This window comes from Alternaria ventricosa (genome assembly GCF_023758065.1).
Source record: "Alternaria ventricosa strain BMP 2768 chromosome Unknown scaffold_2, whole genome shotgun sequence".
In the NCBI taxonomy this organism is placed as follows: Eukaryota; Fungi; Ascomycota; class Dothideomycetes; order Pleosporales; family Pleosporaceae; genus Alternaria; species Alternaria ventricosa.
In genome coordinates, this window is record NW_026055682.1 from 1,468,554 (window position 1) to 1,487,633 (window position 19,080).

A 19,080-nucleotide genomic window follows, 5' to 3' on the forward strand; every position below is an offset into this window, starting at 1 on the left:
GGAGTATGTATTCTATGGGAGTATGTGTTGCCTCGTTCTATTGCTATCTTAAATCGTTACATGATCTGATAACCACCTCTACAGGCAGCTTTATCTGTACCATGTCACCCGTCGATCTCAATGTCCTACTCGGATTCAATTATGGAGCCTCTTCTTCCCCTTCTTCGCCTTCTCAAGCACCTTCCCCCACCACTCCTCGCGAATCACTGGACACTTTGGACACCATTTATGGTGACATGCTCCACGGCTACACCGACCAGCCTGGTCCGGGTTATGCGCCGTTCGCTTGATCGGGGTGCCGTTATCACATACGCAGCATTCATACTTCTTGCTGAAAGCCCAGTGGAAACGCCAAGGAGGGGTGTTCTTCCATGTTCGAGCATAGCCTAGTGGAAGCGGGGGCTTCTTCTTCGGTGCGGACCCTTGTCCTGGAGTGTAGTTGGGGTGGCGCACTAGTTGTCCTTCACGGGTATCGTAAAATGGTAGTCGAGAGTAGTCATGGTTGTGGGTAGCATCAGGGTGGGTGGAGAAGGGGTCTTCGTTTTTGGCAGGCCGCTTCTGGGTTGGGGTGGGTGGATTGGGTGGAGCCATCACTACCGAAGTGAATTGATTGCGGTGATGGTATTTGGCGAGCAGGTAGCCGGGGCTTTCTTATAGATATGGACTGACAGGAGATGATATGAGCCTGATGTTGATGATAATGATTATAGTCAGAAGAACGAGATATATATGAGCGTGATGGAGATCTTGTGATAAAGATGAAGGCATGACTTTGTTTGCTTGGAATTATGAGACAGTTCAGGTGGTGTCTGGTGTTCCTGACGGTGTTCTATCATCTTCGCATTTTACGACAACACATGTGGTGTTTGGTTCGCATGGAAAGAAGTGGTAGTAGCGAGGGGCCATGATTATTGGTCTCATTCGCAAAAGACAGAGCTCGGCTCTTCGCTACATCGTTATACACGATCTACGGCATGTCTAGCTGCTCTCGTACCTATTCATTCGTTCATTGTCGCATGTCAGCTGAATCAGCACGTGTGAAAGCGCCGCAGTCGGTCACCTAGGTAGGTAGGATGTCATCCCACACCGTCAACCTCGGATACATTGGCCATCACAACTCATCGAAAGGGAAAGTCAAAAGCATCTACAACTATCGTTTAGCAAGTGCAACATAATCCCCAACATACCGCCTTTATGCACGGCCCTTCCATCTCATGTCTCCCCGTGCCCAAAACTGCGATAAGGTGTGTATCCTATACCAGGCGCCGTGCGGTGTCCGTGATAGGCAGGCGGTGCGCCAAGCCATGGATTGTAGCGAACGTCGTTCGCCCAATTTTACCCCTCCTTGTCAGGCACATAATAAGCTTTCGGAGGCTGGTAGTGCGCGCCTGCACCCTTTCCAACGTCTGCGGTTACGTCAAGCGCGCCCGATGTGACGGACTGGATCGCGCTTTTCTGTGGGGACGGTCGGCCGGAAGTTTGGTGTTCGGATACGGCACGGTTTCGATGGGTTCTATGGAGTTGGGGTTTGGGCCTGCCTATGCAATCACCTGGGTTGCGTTCAGAGCTGGAGCGCACCGATGCTACCCGCGCATTCAGGGCACGCAACATGATGCTCTTCCCCCGCTGACGGTTTCTCAGAAGGTCGCCGCTGCACTGTGACTTCATCTAGGTTCGAAAATCTTCGGTACGGATTATCTGGGGAAGCACTATACGAGACATCCGTACCATGGTACCCAGTACCAATCAGTTGCATGCATGGAGATCCGACAGCCTCTACAATTTCGCTATCATGTTACCGATCTTGGCAGGGTGACACAAGCTGTAGATTATGGATGCTCGTGGTTCCATCGAAGCAATTACTATGCTCAACTGATCGACCAGAGAGGATCTTATCCGGAGTACCAAGGCTACTGATCCAAGTCCAGTATCTGCCGTATAGCACCTCTGCGATCTCAGCTCTCACCACCTCGTCACGCACGAATCTGCATATCAGGCAGCTAGGATGCCTATTGAAGATATGCGGAGAGTACGACTGTCGGTGGGCGCGGTGTAGCTACACATTTCTACATCCACTGTCCGTCTGAACGTTTGCTCGTTGAAGTAAAGTGCGCCCTTCTGACCTCTTTCCACGATGCGAATGGCCGCAATTTACCTATCCCTTCCAAATGAGAAGTGCCGTGCCTCTCGGAGGTTTACACGGGAGACAAGTGCCGAAATCTGGAATAGATTGCCTTGGTGTAGCATTGTGACTAGATCTTTAACATGAACGCGGGGATTGCAAAACATCCTCGCCGTTATTGGCCACATGCAGCAGTCTTTAATCAACGGGTAAAGCATATCGACACCAGAGACTATCAACACCATGTAGCAAGGGCGACGAGAAGATACCAAGGCTCGAAGCCATTCACGATCCTCCTGCTTAAGATTGCGACCCGTCCTCCGCGCATCCTGCAGCAAGTACACTCCCGCACAAAACATACAAAGACATACGACAATGAAGTGGTACCAGTTCGCCGCTCTCGCAGTGCCAGCTCAGGCCGCCCTACGCTTCGGATGCTCAACCCTGAGTATCCAGCGGCTTGATCCGCTCGTCGAGCCAGGCAAACTCCCTTCAGCTCATGTTCATCAGATTGTTGGTGGTAATGCGTTCAACGCGACCATGCAAGAAGATCCATCCACTTTGGCTACTTGCACGACGTGCACGTTCTCAGAAGACTTTAGGTTTGCAGCATCTGTTCACTCCATCCAACAAACACTGATAGATATAGTAACTACTGGACTGCCGCTATGTTCTTCAAGCATACCAACGGCTCGTACAAACGAGTGCCTATTATGCAGAACAGTGCCCTGCCCAACGGCATCAACGGTGGCATGAGTGAGTGTTGACATACTGGACGCAAGTGAGACACATACTAATCGGATGTCTACCTTTTCGCAGCCATCTACTACACACAGCAAGACTTTAACACGAATGGCAACCAGAAGATCACTGCGTTCCCCAAGGTCAGTCATACTCCGACTCCCTCAGCACACTACTAACCCAACCCAGGGCTTCCGGATGACTGTAGGTTCGCCTACAACCAACACGGTCGAAGATGCGAAGAAGCACCCGGGTCTTCGCTTTGTATGTCTGCAAGACAAGAACACCCGCTTCCCCGAGAGCCCAGACTTTCCGCCCAAGGCCTGCAAAGGTGGCATCATGACTGTACATCACTTCCCCTCGTAAGTTGTCTCCCCACAAACACTACATGCGAGATGTATACTGGGTTACTGACCAACACTCAGCTGCTGGGACGGCAAGAACGTCGACTCGCCCAACCACCAAGATCACATGTACAACACAGCCAAGGAAGCCTTCACTGTCGCCGGCGCATGTCCGTCTTCGCATCCAGTCCGCATGCCACAGGTTGCCTACGAGACCTTGTGGGATACTACGCAGTTCAGCAACATGTGGCCCAAGGACGGCTCCAACCCCTTCTTCCTTTCTTACAACGATAACAAGGGCTACGGTACCCACGCGGACTACCTCTTCGGCTGGAAGGACGATAGCCTGCAAAAGGCAATGGACAACAACTGCATGTTCCAAGCTTGCGAGAATGGAAGGCCTTTGAAGGTATGTGATTCAGTATGGGTTTTTGAAGCATGATGTGGCTGCTAACGAGGAATTGTAGAGCCAGAATGTCCAGGCCATGAACCAGTGCCAAGTCAAGAGCGCTATCAAGGAGAACATAGATGGCTGTAAGTTGTCCTTCCAGTCGCGCTGTGATGTTTCCGTACTGACAGTCACTGCCAGGGCTTGACCATATGCCCGGTATGGCGATGTAGACGAGCGGTAAGGAGAAGCACGAGTCAATGCTTGTACTTTCGGCGATACCAAATTGTGATCTACTTCATGTGGGACTTCGTATCTACACAAATTCAGTCGTTTCTGAGTCACGCTGTGTCGTCACTTGTGCCATCGTGCCATGTCCCCGGAGATGTGTTTGTCTCTGGGGTCAGTATCGATGAAGACCGTCCCGCACCGCAGTCTAGACTTTTCGGCAAGCGAACGCGCAAGCCATCATGTATGCTTTTTGTCCCATCCAGACCCTCAAACGCCACATTCCAGCCCATCCAGACATACTTACCATGCAATGCTCGTCGACTCCATTGTGAGCCGCAGATATAGACACAGCTTACGCACTAGATCATGCGCGCGACACCGTGCAGTGAGATGCATAGCTCAGCGGTTTCACCACCAGGATGGTGCTCCGATGCAGCCCGACCTTTGCGCTGGCTCCACTGTGATGCCATGTGCCAGGAACCCGCAATTGTCAGACAGCGGCGGGGCCGTGCAGCCACGGAAACCACGTTGCGGCCACGTGGTGAGCATGCATTTCCATGCAGGCGCTCGGACGCTTGATGAAAGGTTCTGTCGTGTTGCCGCTTTGGGGAGCATGTGGGGTGGGGAGGCGATTGCGCATGTGAGGTCGTGGTTGGAAGGTGTATGGTTTGGTGGGCGATGGGGGACGGGGTTGAAGCTTGGGGTTGCTTTGGCTACTGAAGGGTGGGCAAACCTTATCGGCGAAGCACCCTTCAGATCATTTTGACGTGCATTTCCTTACATGCGCTCGCCAAATGTCAAATGCGGTGGTCAAGATTAACTGGAATGGAAAGGGGGCGGCACTTTGTGCCTTGACGTCTAGCTGCTCATTGCCAGACTGCAGCGTCCTCCGGTGCCCAAACATCAGGGCGAGCTGATTAACTAGTGCTAGGGATCGGCTGCAGTCACATCCAAGGAGCCGAAGCTGCATTGATTAGCCACCTGGGACCTCGGGCTGATGGATGCTGGGGTATGCAATACTCTGTGAGTCTCCATCATCACTGATCCCGCTTCTCGAGGTATCGATGTCTCATAGATCATGCAAGGAGTTGTTCGGTCATGGAACAGGCGCATGGCTCATGACAGGACCAGACCCGGAGCGGCAATGGACGGGCACCGGTGGAGACGAAGCTAAACCTAAGCAACACGGGGCCCTGTAGCGGCCAACGTGGGTTCTGGGTTCCCGCCGAAAACGTGGCATAGGCGATGCAAGCGTGGGCGGTGCTCGAGCGGATTGGTCGGGTGTCGCGGTCGGCGTGAATGGCTTGAGTGGAGGCTGACTGCATGCAACTCACTCAGCACTTTATCGAAATGCAAGTATCCCTAGATGCAGTATCCTTACGTGCGGCCGTTTCAGAGCCGTCTGGTGGTTGTCATGATGCCGGTGGTGGCAGTGGTGGTAGAGGGGTCGCTCTTTCCTTGCTTACAGCCGCCGCTGCCTACATCACCGCATCGCGTTCCTCGGCGTGCCATCTGCTACGCGTCTTCACCACGCACATACCGTCGCCTGTCTGCATGGCTGACGTTTGGCAAATCCTATCAAACATCATCGCCGCCCGTTGCGACTCGCTAACCGTGGTCCCCCTGCGCGTGCATCTTGCTACTCACGCCGCCCCTTGCCGATCTGGGCCCTTTGAAACGCGCAGGAGTAAGACAGGCTGAGCACAGGACTTCTACCGACTACAACACCCATCTCCTCGCTTTTCTCTACAAACCCAGCACGGACAACGGCCTCTACTGCTCTGCTTGTTTGCGCCTGCTCCTATATCCTTCAATCGCAGTCGTACGATCGTAGTTCCGGCGACCTAGCAAGCAGCACGCTATCCCCACCCACCTACTAACCACCGGACTCGCCGTGGCGCGCATCATGACAAACTCTCTTGAGTCTTCGCGGCCCATGCTTGCCAACGTAAGTCATTCTCCCGTATCCACTGCCCGTTTCAGACGTCCCCTGCGTGTGGTCGATGCTCGCCGAGCACCTGCACTGCTTGCTTGACTATTCACTCCTTTGCGCCTTCCCTTCCCTTCACACTCACCACACAAACACCTGCCTTTGCGCTCCAACACACCAGCACCAACACCCATACCCACACCACGCCGCGACCATGTCGGAACAAGCACAGTCTAACGAGAAGAAGTCGGCCGCAAACCGCGCATCAACCCGCATGTCTACCTACAGCGCCACACCCACCCTCACACCCTCCATCGCGCCCTCGCACCTCTCACAAGCCTCGTCAACAGCCGGCGACCCCAAGTCACACGACATCAAGACATGGAATGCGGGATTTGACCGCCTCGAAGACAAGCGCCTAGTCCAACAACGGTACGCCCTCAACGAGAGGAAGACAGACGACATGAGCAAGCTGGCGCTGGGAGCAAAGCTGGATCGCGCACTCGCCCGCCGCATGTCGGGTCAAGACGCCGTCTTCCGGCCGAAGGGCGCAGAGAAGAAGGAGATTCAGACATAAGCAACGAGGACAGTCGCGAATACCAACTTTTTCATCTTTTCGTTCAAGAGAGCCGAGCATTCGACAGCTGCTCGCAGCCACAGCCGGCCATGCACACGGTCATATTCCTTATGGGGCACAGATTTCGGAGGTTTAGCATGCGAGGTATGTCCTCTCGCGAAGGAGAGCGAGCACATACTGAGGCGCCAGGCGGCATGTTGCTAGACATGGGTGACAGTCGAACTCGAATCACTGCATGCAGCAGGGCATCAAGGCTGCGAGTGCGACTAAGGAGGACTATACATCACTCTTCGAGGCATGATGGGCCTCGAATTGAGAGCTCTCTGCGACACTACTATACCAAGGCGTTTACAACTTTCCTACTACTAATTCCACTTTCCGTTTCCAATGCTGCATCTTGTACTGTCAACGGGCTCTTCTGCTTCTCCTAGCGCCTGACTGCGTTCCACACCTCCTCTACCGAAATGCGAATGACTACGAAACACCCCTCTTCTTATCAGTATTTCTGCACGTGAAAAGGATCATGAATCGCACAACGCGCGTCTCGCAATCAATTCCATGCCATCCCGTCCGCATCCCACATCAGCCCGCGCCTACATCATCAATGCCGCGATTTGATTGCTTGCACGCGGCACGTCAAACGTCAGTGTCAATTCGCGGCTCGGCACACGCTGCATGCGTGTTGATCCCTTTGTTTGTTTGGTGCTGCTGATCACCATACTTGCATGCTGTTTCCGCGCCTTGCTGGCGTCATTGTGGAGAATGTGATGGGTAAGGGGTTTTGCAGGCCGCTGGTTTGCTGGCCCAAGGGACCCCTTAAGATCGGCGCTCGGAAGGACCGCTTTTGGGTTGACGGCCTCGGGGACCAATGTGGCGGAGTTGGGTCCGCGTCTGACAGACTTGACAGGAGCGCCGCGAGGGTGCGCCGTTGGGTCTATTGAACATGTAGACTTATCGATGAGAAGAAATAGTCTATTGTGTGCAAAGTTTTCTTTCTTCACTTTTATATAAGCTAAGGAGAGTTTTCGCGGAGAGAACGGAGGTCGTATTTCGATAGATCATTCGCTTTCGTGAACTTTGTGTTCGCTCCATCTACTATTGGCTGCATCTGCTCGTTATTTTCAGATACGCATACGAGTTTCGCATGATGGTGCCCCATCGCAGACTATTGGGTATATCTAGTCACATTAAGAGCGCGTTACTCCGTTTTCTATTCGAATCCAATCCTATGCTCCGAGTAGCGATAGCATGATATGCCTGCGATTGTGATAGGTACTGAGTACAGGTATTTCTGCTTAGCCTCTTTCCCTTCCACCATCTCCTCCTCTTTCGCTATGCCAGTTCTTTCGCTCTACCAAAATTTGCCGGTCTTTCTCCGCTCGTTGGCCAACTCTAGCTGTTCCCTGATCCCCCTCAATTCTCCCCTGTGCCTTTCGTGCGTCTCCTCCAGTAACCTCGCATGTTCTTTCTTCAGTTCCACGAACTCCTCTTCCAACTTCTCATGCCATGGGTAGAGCACGAAAATTTGGAAGCAGAGGGCTGAAGAGCCGATGAGGAAGTTTGTGAGAGAAAAGGTGCGGGTTATCAACATGGCGAACTCGATATAGCTGGGCGCTTGTCGGAATGATCTAATGGAAGGGTTGGATACAGAGGAGCGTCCGTTGATGTGTAGAGGTGCAGATTCCCAAGATGGGTATTGTGAGGAGACGTTCTTTCGTGTTTGACTTGTGTGGCACACTTCCTGCGCCAGTGGATCCGGGTGGTGATGGACTCCTCGATCACGAAGGCCTCGGAGGTAATGTTGAGCAAAGTACAAAGAGCGTGAAATAGGATGAATACGCGGTAAAAGGGAGGAGACCGCCAGCTGTGCGTACAAGCTGCACTTTACGACCCAAAAGTCGCTCAACATCAAGTCACATGCGACACTTTCTTACATTCCAATTGGAACTTGGTCATGAAAAGTGGCATGATGGTTACTGTTTTGGGCCAAATAGGACTAAAGCCGAAAGAGAATCAGACCACCGCGCGAAACGAACGGCATGGCTATGCATCGGCGTACCGGTACATTATCGGCGATTGTGAGGGCTGCTCTTTGCTTGAACTTGCAGCGTAGAAGAGAAGGAAGGATTTCATGTGTCACAAGAGATCTACTTTGGTGGTGCGTCGTGGTGATGAGGGAGGCACGCGACACCTGAGCGTGTACTAGCGCCGCGCTAACCCGAATGCCAACGCGCGTTGAAAGTGGGAAGAGCTCTCCACTTCTTTGCTTTATTGCAAGCTGAACAACTGCTCTTTCAATCCGAACGCATTCTTTTGATGGAAATGTCCAATTACCTTTGAAATGCTGGCAGTCAGACAGCAGACCCTAATGACGTTCTCTTCGGCGACTTCAAGCCTACGTCATCATGATACGAGTCCACGGGACCATCGGTAGTGCGGGTATAGCGCATCTATGTAAGCAGTGACACAGCAGCATCGATGCTTCCTCTTCAAGAAATCTCACATACGAGAGACGCTGCCAAGTGAGAGCAAAAACACAAAATGACGACCCCCAACATTGAGCTCCTCACAGCGGCCACACCCAACGGCCAAAAGATCTCCATTTTCCTCGAAGAACTCGGCATCCCATACAAGACCACCGCCATCGATCTATCCAAAGACGAGCAGAAGTCCGCCTCATTTCTCAAAGTCAACCCCAACGGTCGCATACCCGCGATTGTAGACCATAGCCGCGGCTCATACCCCGTCTTTGAATCTGGAGCCATCTTTCTGTACCTCGCCGAGCACTATGACAAAGACTTCAAGTTCAGCTTCCAGGATAGTGACGAGCGGATGGATATGATACAGTGGCTCTTCTTCCAGAACGCCGGCGTGGGCCCCATGCAAGGACAAGCGAACCATTTCGTGCGCTACGCCCCCGAGAAGATAGACTATGGTACGAAGAGATACAAGAATGAGACAAAGCGCCTCTACTCGGTACTAGAAGCGCGACTCCAGGATAGAGACTATCTCGCAGGCAAAGGCCGCGGCAAGTACAGTATTGCGGATATCACGACCTTTACATGGGTTCGGTGGGCACCATGGGCGGGGATCGAGATGACCAAGTTTCCGAAGCTAAAGAAGTGGTGCGAGGAGATCGAGGAGAGAGATGCGGTCAAGAGAGGGCTTTTGGTGCCGTCGGGCGAGGATCAGATTGAGAAGTTGAGGAGGAATCCTGATGTGCAGGATCCGTTTAAAGCGTGGGTGAGGAAGGGCCAGAAGGAGATCGCAGATACGCATGGGAACTAGTAAGCCCACAGTACAAAACGTTGCTAAAGATAGTATCTAGGAAAGCATACATTGCCTTAGAAGCTATCTAGTTATTGACAATCAATTGTATGTATATAGCAACATGCAACACGATTTCCAGCCACCCTTACTGGCCCTCCTCCATAGACCGGCGCGTGATCCTCAGCATACCCCCACTCTCATTAATGAAATCGAGAAAACCTTCCTCGGGGTTACGAGAAACGTCGTAGAGGAAGGCATGACTTAATTCCCGAATTTTCAAAGTTCCGCCCTTCACAAATTGAAAGATAGTAATGTTCTTGAGATTGGGAGCTAAAGGACATACCGAGGAACTCTCCATGCTCAGCGTATGATCACGACTGATGGGTCCAGTATGAATGTGATACGGCTCCGCATCGTGAGGCGGGAAAAACTGTATCTCCAATAAGTCATGCTCGCCGAATCCCTCGGCAGCACCAACAAGGGAGCCGTAATGGAAGGTTACCTCGAGTGGGGGCAGTGTGGCGAAGAAGGTCAGTGACGCCCATTGAATGATTTCTTGGTGTAGCATCTTACGAAAACGGATCAACTGCATCCAGCGGTTGACGCCCATTCCTTGATACCAGAAGTTCCCATCAGCGCGTTTATGTGCTGTTAATAGAGAAGTAAGGACATGGTAGGCGATAAGCCAACGTGTTTCGCGCTGCAGATGTTCGACGTGCTGAGGGAAGGCGGACTGGTCGTAGTACATGAGGGCGGCGCGAATACATTGCATCACAATTTCGCCTTGTAGGCGATCTTGTAGCTCTGTAGCCTTTAGGTACAGCTCTGACTTGTCGGTTTCGTGCGCAAACAGCGCCATGATAGCTGCGCGACCTTCGTCTGTGAGACCTGTAATCTTGCGAGACGGTGGTTCTTTATAGGTTTTTGTCTGCTCGATAATCTGAGATGCATTGCGATAGTAACATTCGTCCAAGAAACGGGGAAGAGCAGACCAGAAACCGTCTTTCTGCAGGGCGTCCTCAATAGTCGGGCCAGAAGGATACAGCAGCTGTGGATCTTCGGTCTTGTAATCGTTGTATCCAATCTGGCTGTGAAGTACTACAAGGCTGTCATAGAGTTGGATTGTTTGCTGGTAGGTACTGTTCGAGTTATTCGGGGGGTCCACAAGCGGCTTTGGAATCTTCTCGAAGAGCTCACGACGACAAAATGGACACAGATTGCTGACCTCCTCTCCGTCTTCCGTTGCAAAGGTTATGAGAAGACAGTCTTTGTGAAAAGGATGTCGAGAGCAGTGAGGGCTTGGCTCGACGACTTCCTGGACCGGATACTCCCACTCACCACGACATATAGCACACCTCGGCTCGTCCGCTGGAGGTGGGACTGAGCGCAGGTTGGCAATATATTCTTGTTTCGGCGGGAGCCATTCGAGCTCAGCCACGGTCCCGTCGCCGTATTCTGTGGGCATCCTTGTCAAGCGATGCGCGATCGAGAACGTGGTGTGGTGGGTGAAATGGAAGCGAGCAATCACTTAACCGTCCAGAGTAGAAGCTCGTGTGCCAACAATGCGCAATGGCTAAGTTGTGAAAGTACAAGAATCGGGATGTAGAAATGTGTTCTACCGACTACATTAGTGTACAAGATAATGGACAAAATCCTGGGGTAATGAGGACTTTCAGGATATAGATGTTCATTTCTCTTCTTGCATGAGATGCTCCATCAATGGCGTCGCCAAAGCATCTAATTTGAACTCACCATGCAAAACCTATGTCTATCGCTTGTGACCGAGTCTAAGCCCATATGATATGCCTTCTAACCAGATTTACCTCCTCGAAGGTCGAATTTGCACGTTCGCCACTCTTCCAACTATCGATATTAAGCGGTGGGACTGCCGCACTTATCAACGACCTTTTCTCCGCGCAATCTGGATCTTCGATGGGCTCAGGAGATACTGGCGGGGGCGCTGGCGCTCGCTCAACCTTTACAAGCATCGAAACCGTATTCAAATCCCCATTTGGTATGAAAACACGGATTTCAGTAACCCATCGATTGTGGCCAAACTGTTTCTTGTGTTGGAGGAGGAAATACATTACCATCACAAGGTTCGGCGATCCTAGAAACTGGTAGTTAGTGCATATCCTATGACTGTTGAGACCTTGAGAGCTTCTGGTGAACATATCAGAGAAAGCTGCAATCGTATACATACCCAACAGAGCAATGAAGTTCTCATTCTGAGCAATGAAGTTCACATTCTCAGGTCTAAAGGTGTATCCTGGCGCATTCGGCACAGTGTTCTGTCCCATGGCTCTGCTGATGATCTTGCGCGTTTCCGTGTTCGCAACTGCTACCGTGAAGAAATAGTTGATGTTGGAAAGGCTTTCTTTGCTATGCCTATTCCAGAGACCCCAGGTAATATCCGAGGTTCTTTGGAGGGCAGGCATTTCGTCCGGCTTGACGGAGGTTACCCCCCATAGCGTTCTCGCCGCGTACGTGGGGCTCTCAAGGGTCAGAAAGAAGATAATACCAGCCTTTGGATTTATTCCAATGGTGGAATCCGCGCCGGTAACCTAGATCAATGTCAGCTGCATTGCGTCAAGTTTTAGCAATATCAAATTCTACGTGCTCACATACCCTGTATCTGCGCCCATCAACTTTGTAGTATTGTTCCCTAGGATCGTCTGGTACTTCACCGTTCTTGTCTTTCTCCAAATAAGGGCCGTCTTGATGTTGAACTGTGTGACAGATGTTGTCCCCTCCATCACGTGAATCTCGATCATCTGCATGTAGCTGTTTGAGCATATCTTGAAGGCCGTGGTTTTCTTTTCCCATGACACAGTTTTCGTCAGAGTCTTCGACTTCCGGCCAGTCAGGTTCCGAGTAGCCCCAAACTGCTAGTTCGCGTTCGAGGGTTCCATCCCAGATACTAGTCATCGGTTGATAGACCTTTTCAGCCTCTGGAAGGTTGAAGCTCGTGGCTAGTATCAACTTGCGGCCTTTGGATAACGCAGCATCCCATAGAATGTCATCGGCGGGTCCTGTCGTGGAAGTGTCGACTAAAACGGCGGTTTCGACCCTGTCTTCGTTGATAGCAGCGCCGGAGATATTGGAGTAAGACGAGTCGAAGACGTCAGCGATGGCAGAGGCGAGAAGAACGGCACTGAGCGCCAAGAGCTTCGATATCATCGGGGTAGAATCGAACGCTGGTGGAGGTATTGGCGAGAGTCCAATTGTATTCAAAGTGGAGCCCCCTGGGTACATATTTAAGTTGCTGGCGCGTCAAGGCCACACAGGTCCGGGCTTTTTTCGTCTGTAGCAATGAAAGGTCAACCAGCGCGAAAGAGCAGAAGTTTCCTACTCCCTATCGGAAATTTGATATATGAACGAAATGAAGCGTCGTAGCTACCGAGAGTCACTATATCTTACACCGTGTGGATTTTACTTCCTCAACTGGCGTTATTGATCCGAGTACCCCAAAGATGAATGCTACCTAGATACACGTACATGTACGAACGGATCGCTCTGAGTAGACGAGCCGTCGTCGCAGCCTTCGAGATAGATCTCAAGTAGAAACTTAGACAAAGATGGTGAAAGGAGCTGCTGATATGGATACTAGCAGATAATTGCAACATGGAGATCATGGGCGGTATCTACAAGACATAGTTTAGCCTAGTAATTCTCGCCATCGCCTTCCTCGTCATCGTCATCTCTACCTTCATCATCACATTCATCGGATGCCCATGACGAGTACCACTCATTACTCATATCGCGCACGGTATTGGTACCGCAGTGGACCTCGCCGCCGTAGTTGTGATGTGTGTTCCAGTCGTCGATGTAGATGACATCCATACCCACACTGGCGTACAGCGACTTGAGCTTCTCGGAAAGAACATCCGTTCCGTTCACAACGGGGCCCCAGGGGTTGGGGGCAATGTATGTGTCGAAGTCGGTCAAGACAATGCCGTTAATAACACCGGGGAAGAGCGCACCGACCTTCAGCTCATCTGTTGCGTTACCAGAAGAGTTTCCGCCAAATGTCGAGCCACTTGTCGCATCACCGGAAAGAATTGCGGAGAGGTCGCCGAAGGGATTTCCGTTGAACATCTCAGGTAGGCGAATAATCTCGTCGTCGGTAACTCCTGTTGCTTCCTTGAGGATCTGCAGATTGCCCTCGATACGCTCGGCGCAGCGCTTCTGCACAGACATCAGGTCCTCATTGGCAAGCAACTCACTGATAGTGATTGGCGGCACGGGAATAGCAGCACAGGCGAAATCGCTGGTGCAGTTATCAGATGATTGGCTGTCGTTCTTGCGCGAAAAGGCGTGCTCTGAGCCGTGTCCATTGTCCTTTAGCTGCTGGAGCATTTCGACACCCATCATGGGATCGGTAACCATAACGACCCAACCTCGGGGCGAATCGACAGGAATGAACTGGATAAATTCGTCAACGTGGCCGATGACCAGCCAGTCTGTATCGAGAAGGAGGGGATCTTGCGTCTCTTGAGCTTGGAAGAAGGGAAGCAGGAAGTGTTTCTGCTCGCCATGGTTGCCAAGAATCAGACGACCTGCAGGCCAAGTAGTGCCATTAAAGTCGTAGGGAGGAATAGTCTCGATGTTACCACCAGAGTTGATCTCATCGCGGGCACCACCAAGCTGCTGGACAGCACCGATACCAGTGTCGCGGTAGTATTCGAAGAGCTGTCTGCCGGCAACGCGCTCGTCCTGGGGAGAACGGATCATGATACGCAGGGTGATGGGTCCGTCGGGACCGGGCATCGAAGCGAAGCCAGGCTCCATGAAGTCCTGCGCCCAGATATCATCGCTTCCGGAGAAGAGGTAAAGTTCCTCTTCGAGACCAGACTCGTTGACGGCTGTTTGAAGGGCGTCGGTGAAGCGAAGGATCCATGGATTGCCAGTCTCATTACCTTTGACAGCAATGACCTGCTGCACAGGGTCGAGATGAGTATGGGTGAGGACAGGTGCAGCGCGAAGCATGACATCATCAGAAGAGGCACCTATCGAGCTCTCGATATCGAAGCTAATAGTAACGCGACCGTCCCAGCCATTGGGCCGACGGGTGTCACGTCCGTCCACGCCGAGGACAAGACCCTCACGCAGAGCGGCTGCGCTGAAAGTGGAATTGCCGTCGACATAGCCCCAGGTGCTGTTTTCGCTCGCCTTGTGGAAGATGCGGACATACTTGCGCTGCACGGGGTCTTTGATGTAGATGCGACCATGAGCGTCATCGGGAAGCTCAGGCAGAGGAACTGTGCGGAGCGGAGCGAGATATTGCTCGGAGCGCATGACATTGTCAGAAGCATCGTTGCAAGCATCAATTCGCTCGTTGCTGACCGAAGGACCGTTGAGGAGGGCGTTAGAGCAACGCTTGTTCGTGTCTCCAATGTTGGGGAGAAAGATGGCGCCATAGTCGGCAGTCCACTCAGTCTTGCCGTCGCAGTCCTCGCAGTCTTCCCCGTCTGTGATGTCTACCGTGCCGTCCCGATTGGTATCAGCTCGGATGTCGGCCTTGACCTTGCCGGTTGTAGATGCATTGGTTGGTGTTAGATCGATTGATGCGTCTGATCCACGCGAGACGACTCCGGCAAAGGCGGGACACGCAAGGCCTAATATGTATTAGCTTTTGTCCATCTGAAAAACGATTGAGTAATGGGTAAGCTTTGTCTGATACTTACAGAGGCCTGAGAGAGCAAGAAGCGCTTGAGAACGCATCTTGAAGCTTGCTGGGAACGATGGATGAAAACAGTTGCCGACGCTTCACCTGCTGTTTCTGGGGTGGCCGTTCTGGAGCAGATTGTAGATAGGGAACGAGATGATCTTCTACTCAGTAGAGCGTTGCCTCTATATACAGCTTCCCGATAGCGTGGACGTCACCGGCCGATGCCATTCTTGTTGTCATGACGTTTCCGAAAAGGGCGTTGCGTCGACAAGAGGCTGTGTTCTGTGTAGATAGGCATCATACAGCCGGCGTATAGCTTGCACGAAGTTACCCGAAATGAGTCGACTCCAGTAGCTTGTTAACGAGATCAGTGGATGTTGTGGATGCCCAAGTGTTGTCGCAGTGGAGGCGGAGGTGATGATAGTCCGATTGGGCGTTTCCGACCGGCGGATTATACGCTGGAGCCAATCAGGGCCGTCGTGTCGGGCCGATAAGATGAACTAGAACGCATGATCGGGACTCCCGTCTCCTTGTTCTTCCTAACAATTGCGCGTCCTCTCAGCCCTTACTTTGACTGTGGCTTCTGTGAAAAATAGCACCGCCTCAACCATTTTAAGTTTTGTGGGTGAACTCGTACTTATAAGGTGAAGTACCCGACATACGCCACAGCCAATAACATGATCATGGATCTGCCGGTATTGACAAAGGGCCCTCGAGTGCGCACCTTCTCTCCCAAAGTTCGCACAGGATGTAATACTTGGTACGTTCTCCAGAATCGTGGTGTGATGCAGCTGCTTTCTCTTCTTTCGTCCCCTCTTCCCACTCTATCACCTCTGTACCTGCGATCCTTAAGAAACACCGTGTCATACACCAAAGATGACCTTTCTGCGCGCGACAATTTGGGTGGTTGACACAACAGAGCTTTTGCTAATGTGCTTTCGCAGCAAGTAAGTGTGTTTGGACGTTATCTCGCCAGTGCACCACCTCTTTCTTCATACCAGGATTGCCAAGGTTGTGTTCCGCAATTGTGTATGGAAACAGCGTGGCATCCAAGATCGCCCAACGTATCAGGCTCAACATACTGACATGCCGCGTGTTGATCTACAGAATACGCCGAAAGAAATGTGACGAAGAGAAACCAACCTGCCGTCGATGTAGAGAGGGCCAAGTGAAGTGTGATGGGTATGCGCCAATGCCACCTCAAAAGAAGCAATCACCTACTGGAGAGAAAGCCATCCAAGCCTCTGCGGCAAGCAAGTGCACCGTCGCTCGTCGTCAGACGCGTAGCATATCCCCAGACGTCGGGTCTGGCTTCGGCCTTTTCGGTAGCGCGCGCGAACGGCTCTTCTTCTACCATTTCTGCTCCATCACCATCGTCGATTTCGTCCGTCTCGCCACTCCGAAAGACTTCTGGTCCCGAAGAGTACTTCCAATGAGCCATAACGAGCCTGCGGTGCGACATGCAGTGGTTGCGCTCGGTGCAGCCCATCAGCTCTACCTTCAAAAGCTTTCAGCGCCCTCTCTGGAAGACACAAACGAGTCCATGGCCCGTCTGGAAGTCATCGCCACACAGCATTATAACAAAGCCATTGGAGACTTAGTGAGCATCAAGAATTCCCAGACGGCAACAACCGTTGATGCTGAGGTCACGATTCTGACCTGTTGCTTACTCTTTGTATGCTTGGAGAACTTGCTTGGTCGCTTTGATGAGGGCATCCGTCACATGCGAGCCGGCGCACGCCTGTTGGAAACATGCAATCTGTCGGCCGCTTCAAACGACTCCAAACAGCTGATGCAGGAGATCGGGACCGTGCTAGTTCGCTTTGGTGTGGACGCAGCCATGCTTGTCGACGACGAAGATGTCATCTCCGACATGACGCCATACGCCACGCCATTGATCGAAATTGACGAAGAGCATACACCATTCTCGAGCGTTCCAGAATGCAAAGAGGCGCTATGGGACCTGGAAATCAGGCTCTTCAACAACGATTGTAGTTGTGATGGAGATGAAGAGACCTTGATATATCCCGGCCCAGACAGCGATATGATGGAACTTATCGCATCTTTCGGACGTTGGAAGAAGAAATTCGATCTCCTTGTCTCAGATTTAGCTGACTCACGGAGTTTACCGAAGGAAGTCCAGCGCGAACTGCTTGTCCTCATGCTTCGCAGATGCGCACTGGAAATAATTCTACTCCCAGAGACTGAAGACAACGAAGAAGAGCTATCGAGGCTCAACTATGAGCTCCTAGACTTGGCAGGTCATCTGTACAGTATGGAGGCGTCGTGGTTAGGACGGCCCATGTTCACACTCGATAGCGACACAATTCCTTCGCTGTTTTTCACAGCGACATTCTGCGAGGACCCTATCTTGGTCCAGCGCATCATCGCTCTTTTACGCCAATCTCGACGACGAGAAGGCCCTTGGGATAGCTGGGAAGCTGCGAATAAGCTTGAGCTAGGGCCAAAGAGACTGTGTAGTGTTACTACCTAGCTGGCTCGAATCTATTTCATCACTCCTACTATTATCAACATCGCGTGCTCTGCAAAATATCAGTCTTCATAGATATGCTCCGCCCTCTCTTATCGTAAGCCCACGTAGTAGCGTGTTACACTTGATTTGGCCGTCGACATCGCTGCAGGGGAGATTGAATGAAGTATGGATGAGAGGAATGTTTATGATAAGACAAGGGCCACTAAGCCAGAATATAGAGGCTGATGCGTTCATTCTGTACTGTAGTAGTGGGAGGCGCCCGAGGTGAGTAAGTACAAGCCGTTCGCACTAACGGCATTAGGAAAGAGATACAGCGTGCTTGTGCAGCGACATGTCTGCTACATTTCGAAAGTCCGATCAGAATGATAGAAAGGCGGTTCTTCCATTTGCACAACATAAGAGGGTCTAGTAAAGGATCTATGACACGTAACAACCGTTCCCCAAATCCACCATCTCTCCTAATTCCTCAACCTCCTCCTCTTCTACCACTTCAACCGGTTCCACCACCCTCGCCCCTGCCTTCATCAGCACTCTATCCAGAGCCTCCCCTAAAACCGCCCAATCCCACTTCTGCGCGATAACCCACTTCCTCAACTCGCTCAGTTCCTCGTAAAGCTCCACAGTCAGACCAGCTACCTTGTGATCGGAAAGTAAATACGAAAACAAACAAGCCTCATGTAAAACCACTGAATCCCCCAAGTTGAAAGCTGGTATCGAAACTACCGGAACACCTCTCTTTGACGATGCAGAAGAATGTATGTGTCTAGTTTGGTGGAGATGACAGATTGCGCAGCGTTGTTTGGTTGGATCGGGAGAGGTGATGGGCGATAGGTCGCTGTAGAGTTTGTCGTTGGCGGGGGAAGGTAAGAGATTTGACGAGGTGGTAGTGTAGTTCAGGGGGAAGGGTGTTGCGGTGCCGAAGAATTTGGACGAGTTGAAATCGAGGTTGGAGTGGCCGAAGCGGATTAGCTCTGGTGGGGGAAGAGTCGGCTTACGTGCAGGTGCCGGCATCTTGGACTTTGTTGGTCGAGCCATCGGTGATGTCGGTTTTGCAATGCTGGAAAATGACTGGAAGAAGTGGTTATAGTCGGAAAAAGACCCAGGTGGGAAGGGTGTGTTTGAATCGTCGCAATCATTGTTCATGAATAGTCTTTCAGATGGCGTCCGCCAGGTCCTAGCTCAGACTGTCGACTGCATCAAGAACATTGTTAAAGCGAACACGATCCCGGAGACTCGCCCACCTCATTTGATGAAGAACCTAAACAGGTTTGCAGCATACATCGAGATGAAAACACGCAAAGTAGATGGATCA

The 19,080-nt window shown here is 51.7% G+C and overlaps 7 protein-coding genes across 7 annotated transcripts; 4 read left to right on the forward strand and 3 right to left on the reverse strand.

Moving 5' to 3' along the window:
* Positions 1 to 2,497: 2,497 nt before the first annotated feature.
* Positions 2,498 to 3,828, forward strand: J4E93_001479 (uncharacterized protein; the record flags this gene model as incomplete). The annotated part of the gene is made up of 7 exons (XM_049339430.1): positions 2,498 to 2,724; positions 2,772 to 2,878; positions 2,942 to 3,006; positions 3,053 to 3,225; positions 3,289 to 3,616; positions 3,675 to 3,741; positions 3,797 to 3,828. 7 exons carry the CDS (start codon positions 2,498 to 2,500, stop codon positions 3,826 to 3,828), a joined length of 999 nt encoding a protein of 332 aa, XP_049203387.1.
* Positions 3,829 to 5,970: 2,142 nt separating this feature from the next.
* On the forward strand, positions 5,971 to 6,333 carry J4E93_001480 (uncharacterized protein; the record flags this gene model as incomplete). The annotated part of the gene is made up of 1 exon (XM_049339431.1): positions 5,971 to 6,333. One exon carries the CDS (start codon positions 5,971 to 5,973, stop codon positions 6,331 to 6,333), a length of 363 nt encoding a protein of 120 aa, XP_049203388.1.
* Positions 6,334 to 8,874: 2,541 nt separating this feature from the next.
* Positions 8,875 to 9,621, forward strand: J4E93_001481 (uncharacterized protein; the record flags this gene model as incomplete). Its single annotated transcript, XM_049339432.1, has 1 exon — positions 8,875 to 9,621. One exon carries the CDS (start codon positions 8,875 to 8,877, stop codon positions 9,619 to 9,621), a length of 747 nt encoding a protein of 248 aa, XP_049203389.1.
* A 127-nt stretch (positions 9,622 to 9,748) lies between these two features.
* On the reverse strand, positions 9,749 to 11,068 carry J4E93_001482 (uncharacterized protein; the record flags this gene model as incomplete). Its single annotated transcript, XM_049339433.1, has 1 exon — positions 9,749 to 11,068. One exon carries the CDS (start codon positions 11,066 to 11,068, stop codon positions 9,749 to 9,751), a length of 1,320 nt encoding a protein of 439 aa, XP_049203390.1.
* A 322-nt stretch (positions 11,069 to 11,390) lies between these two features.
* Positions 11,391 to 12,783, reverse strand: J4E93_001483 (uncharacterized protein; the record flags this gene model as incomplete). Its single annotated transcript, XM_049339434.1, has 2 exons — positions 11,391 to 12,167; positions 12,232 to 12,783. 2 exons carry the CDS (start codon positions 12,781 to 12,783, stop codon positions 11,391 to 11,393), a joined length of 1,329 nt encoding a protein of 442 aa, XP_049203391.1.
* A 483-nt stretch (positions 12,784 to 13,266) lies between these two features.
* Positions 13,267 to 15,327, reverse strand: J4E93_001484 (uncharacterized protein; the record flags this gene model as incomplete). The annotated part of the gene is made up of 2 exons (XM_049339435.1): positions 13,267 to 15,221; positions 15,291 to 15,327. The coding sequence occupies 2 exons, from the start codon at positions 15,325 to 15,327 to the stop codon at positions 13,267 to 13,269; spliced, it is 1,992 nt and encodes a 663-aa protein (XP_049203392.1).
* Positions 15,328 to 16,466: 1,139 nt separating this feature from the next.
* Positions 16,467 to 17,768, forward strand: J4E93_001485 (uncharacterized protein; the record flags this gene model as incomplete). Its single annotated transcript, XM_049339436.1, has 1 exon — positions 16,467 to 17,768. One exon carries the CDS (start codon positions 16,467 to 16,469, stop codon positions 17,766 to 17,768), a length of 1,302 nt encoding a protein of 433 aa, XP_049203393.1.
* Between the last annotated feature and the right edge of the window lie 1,312 nt (positions 17,769 to 19,080).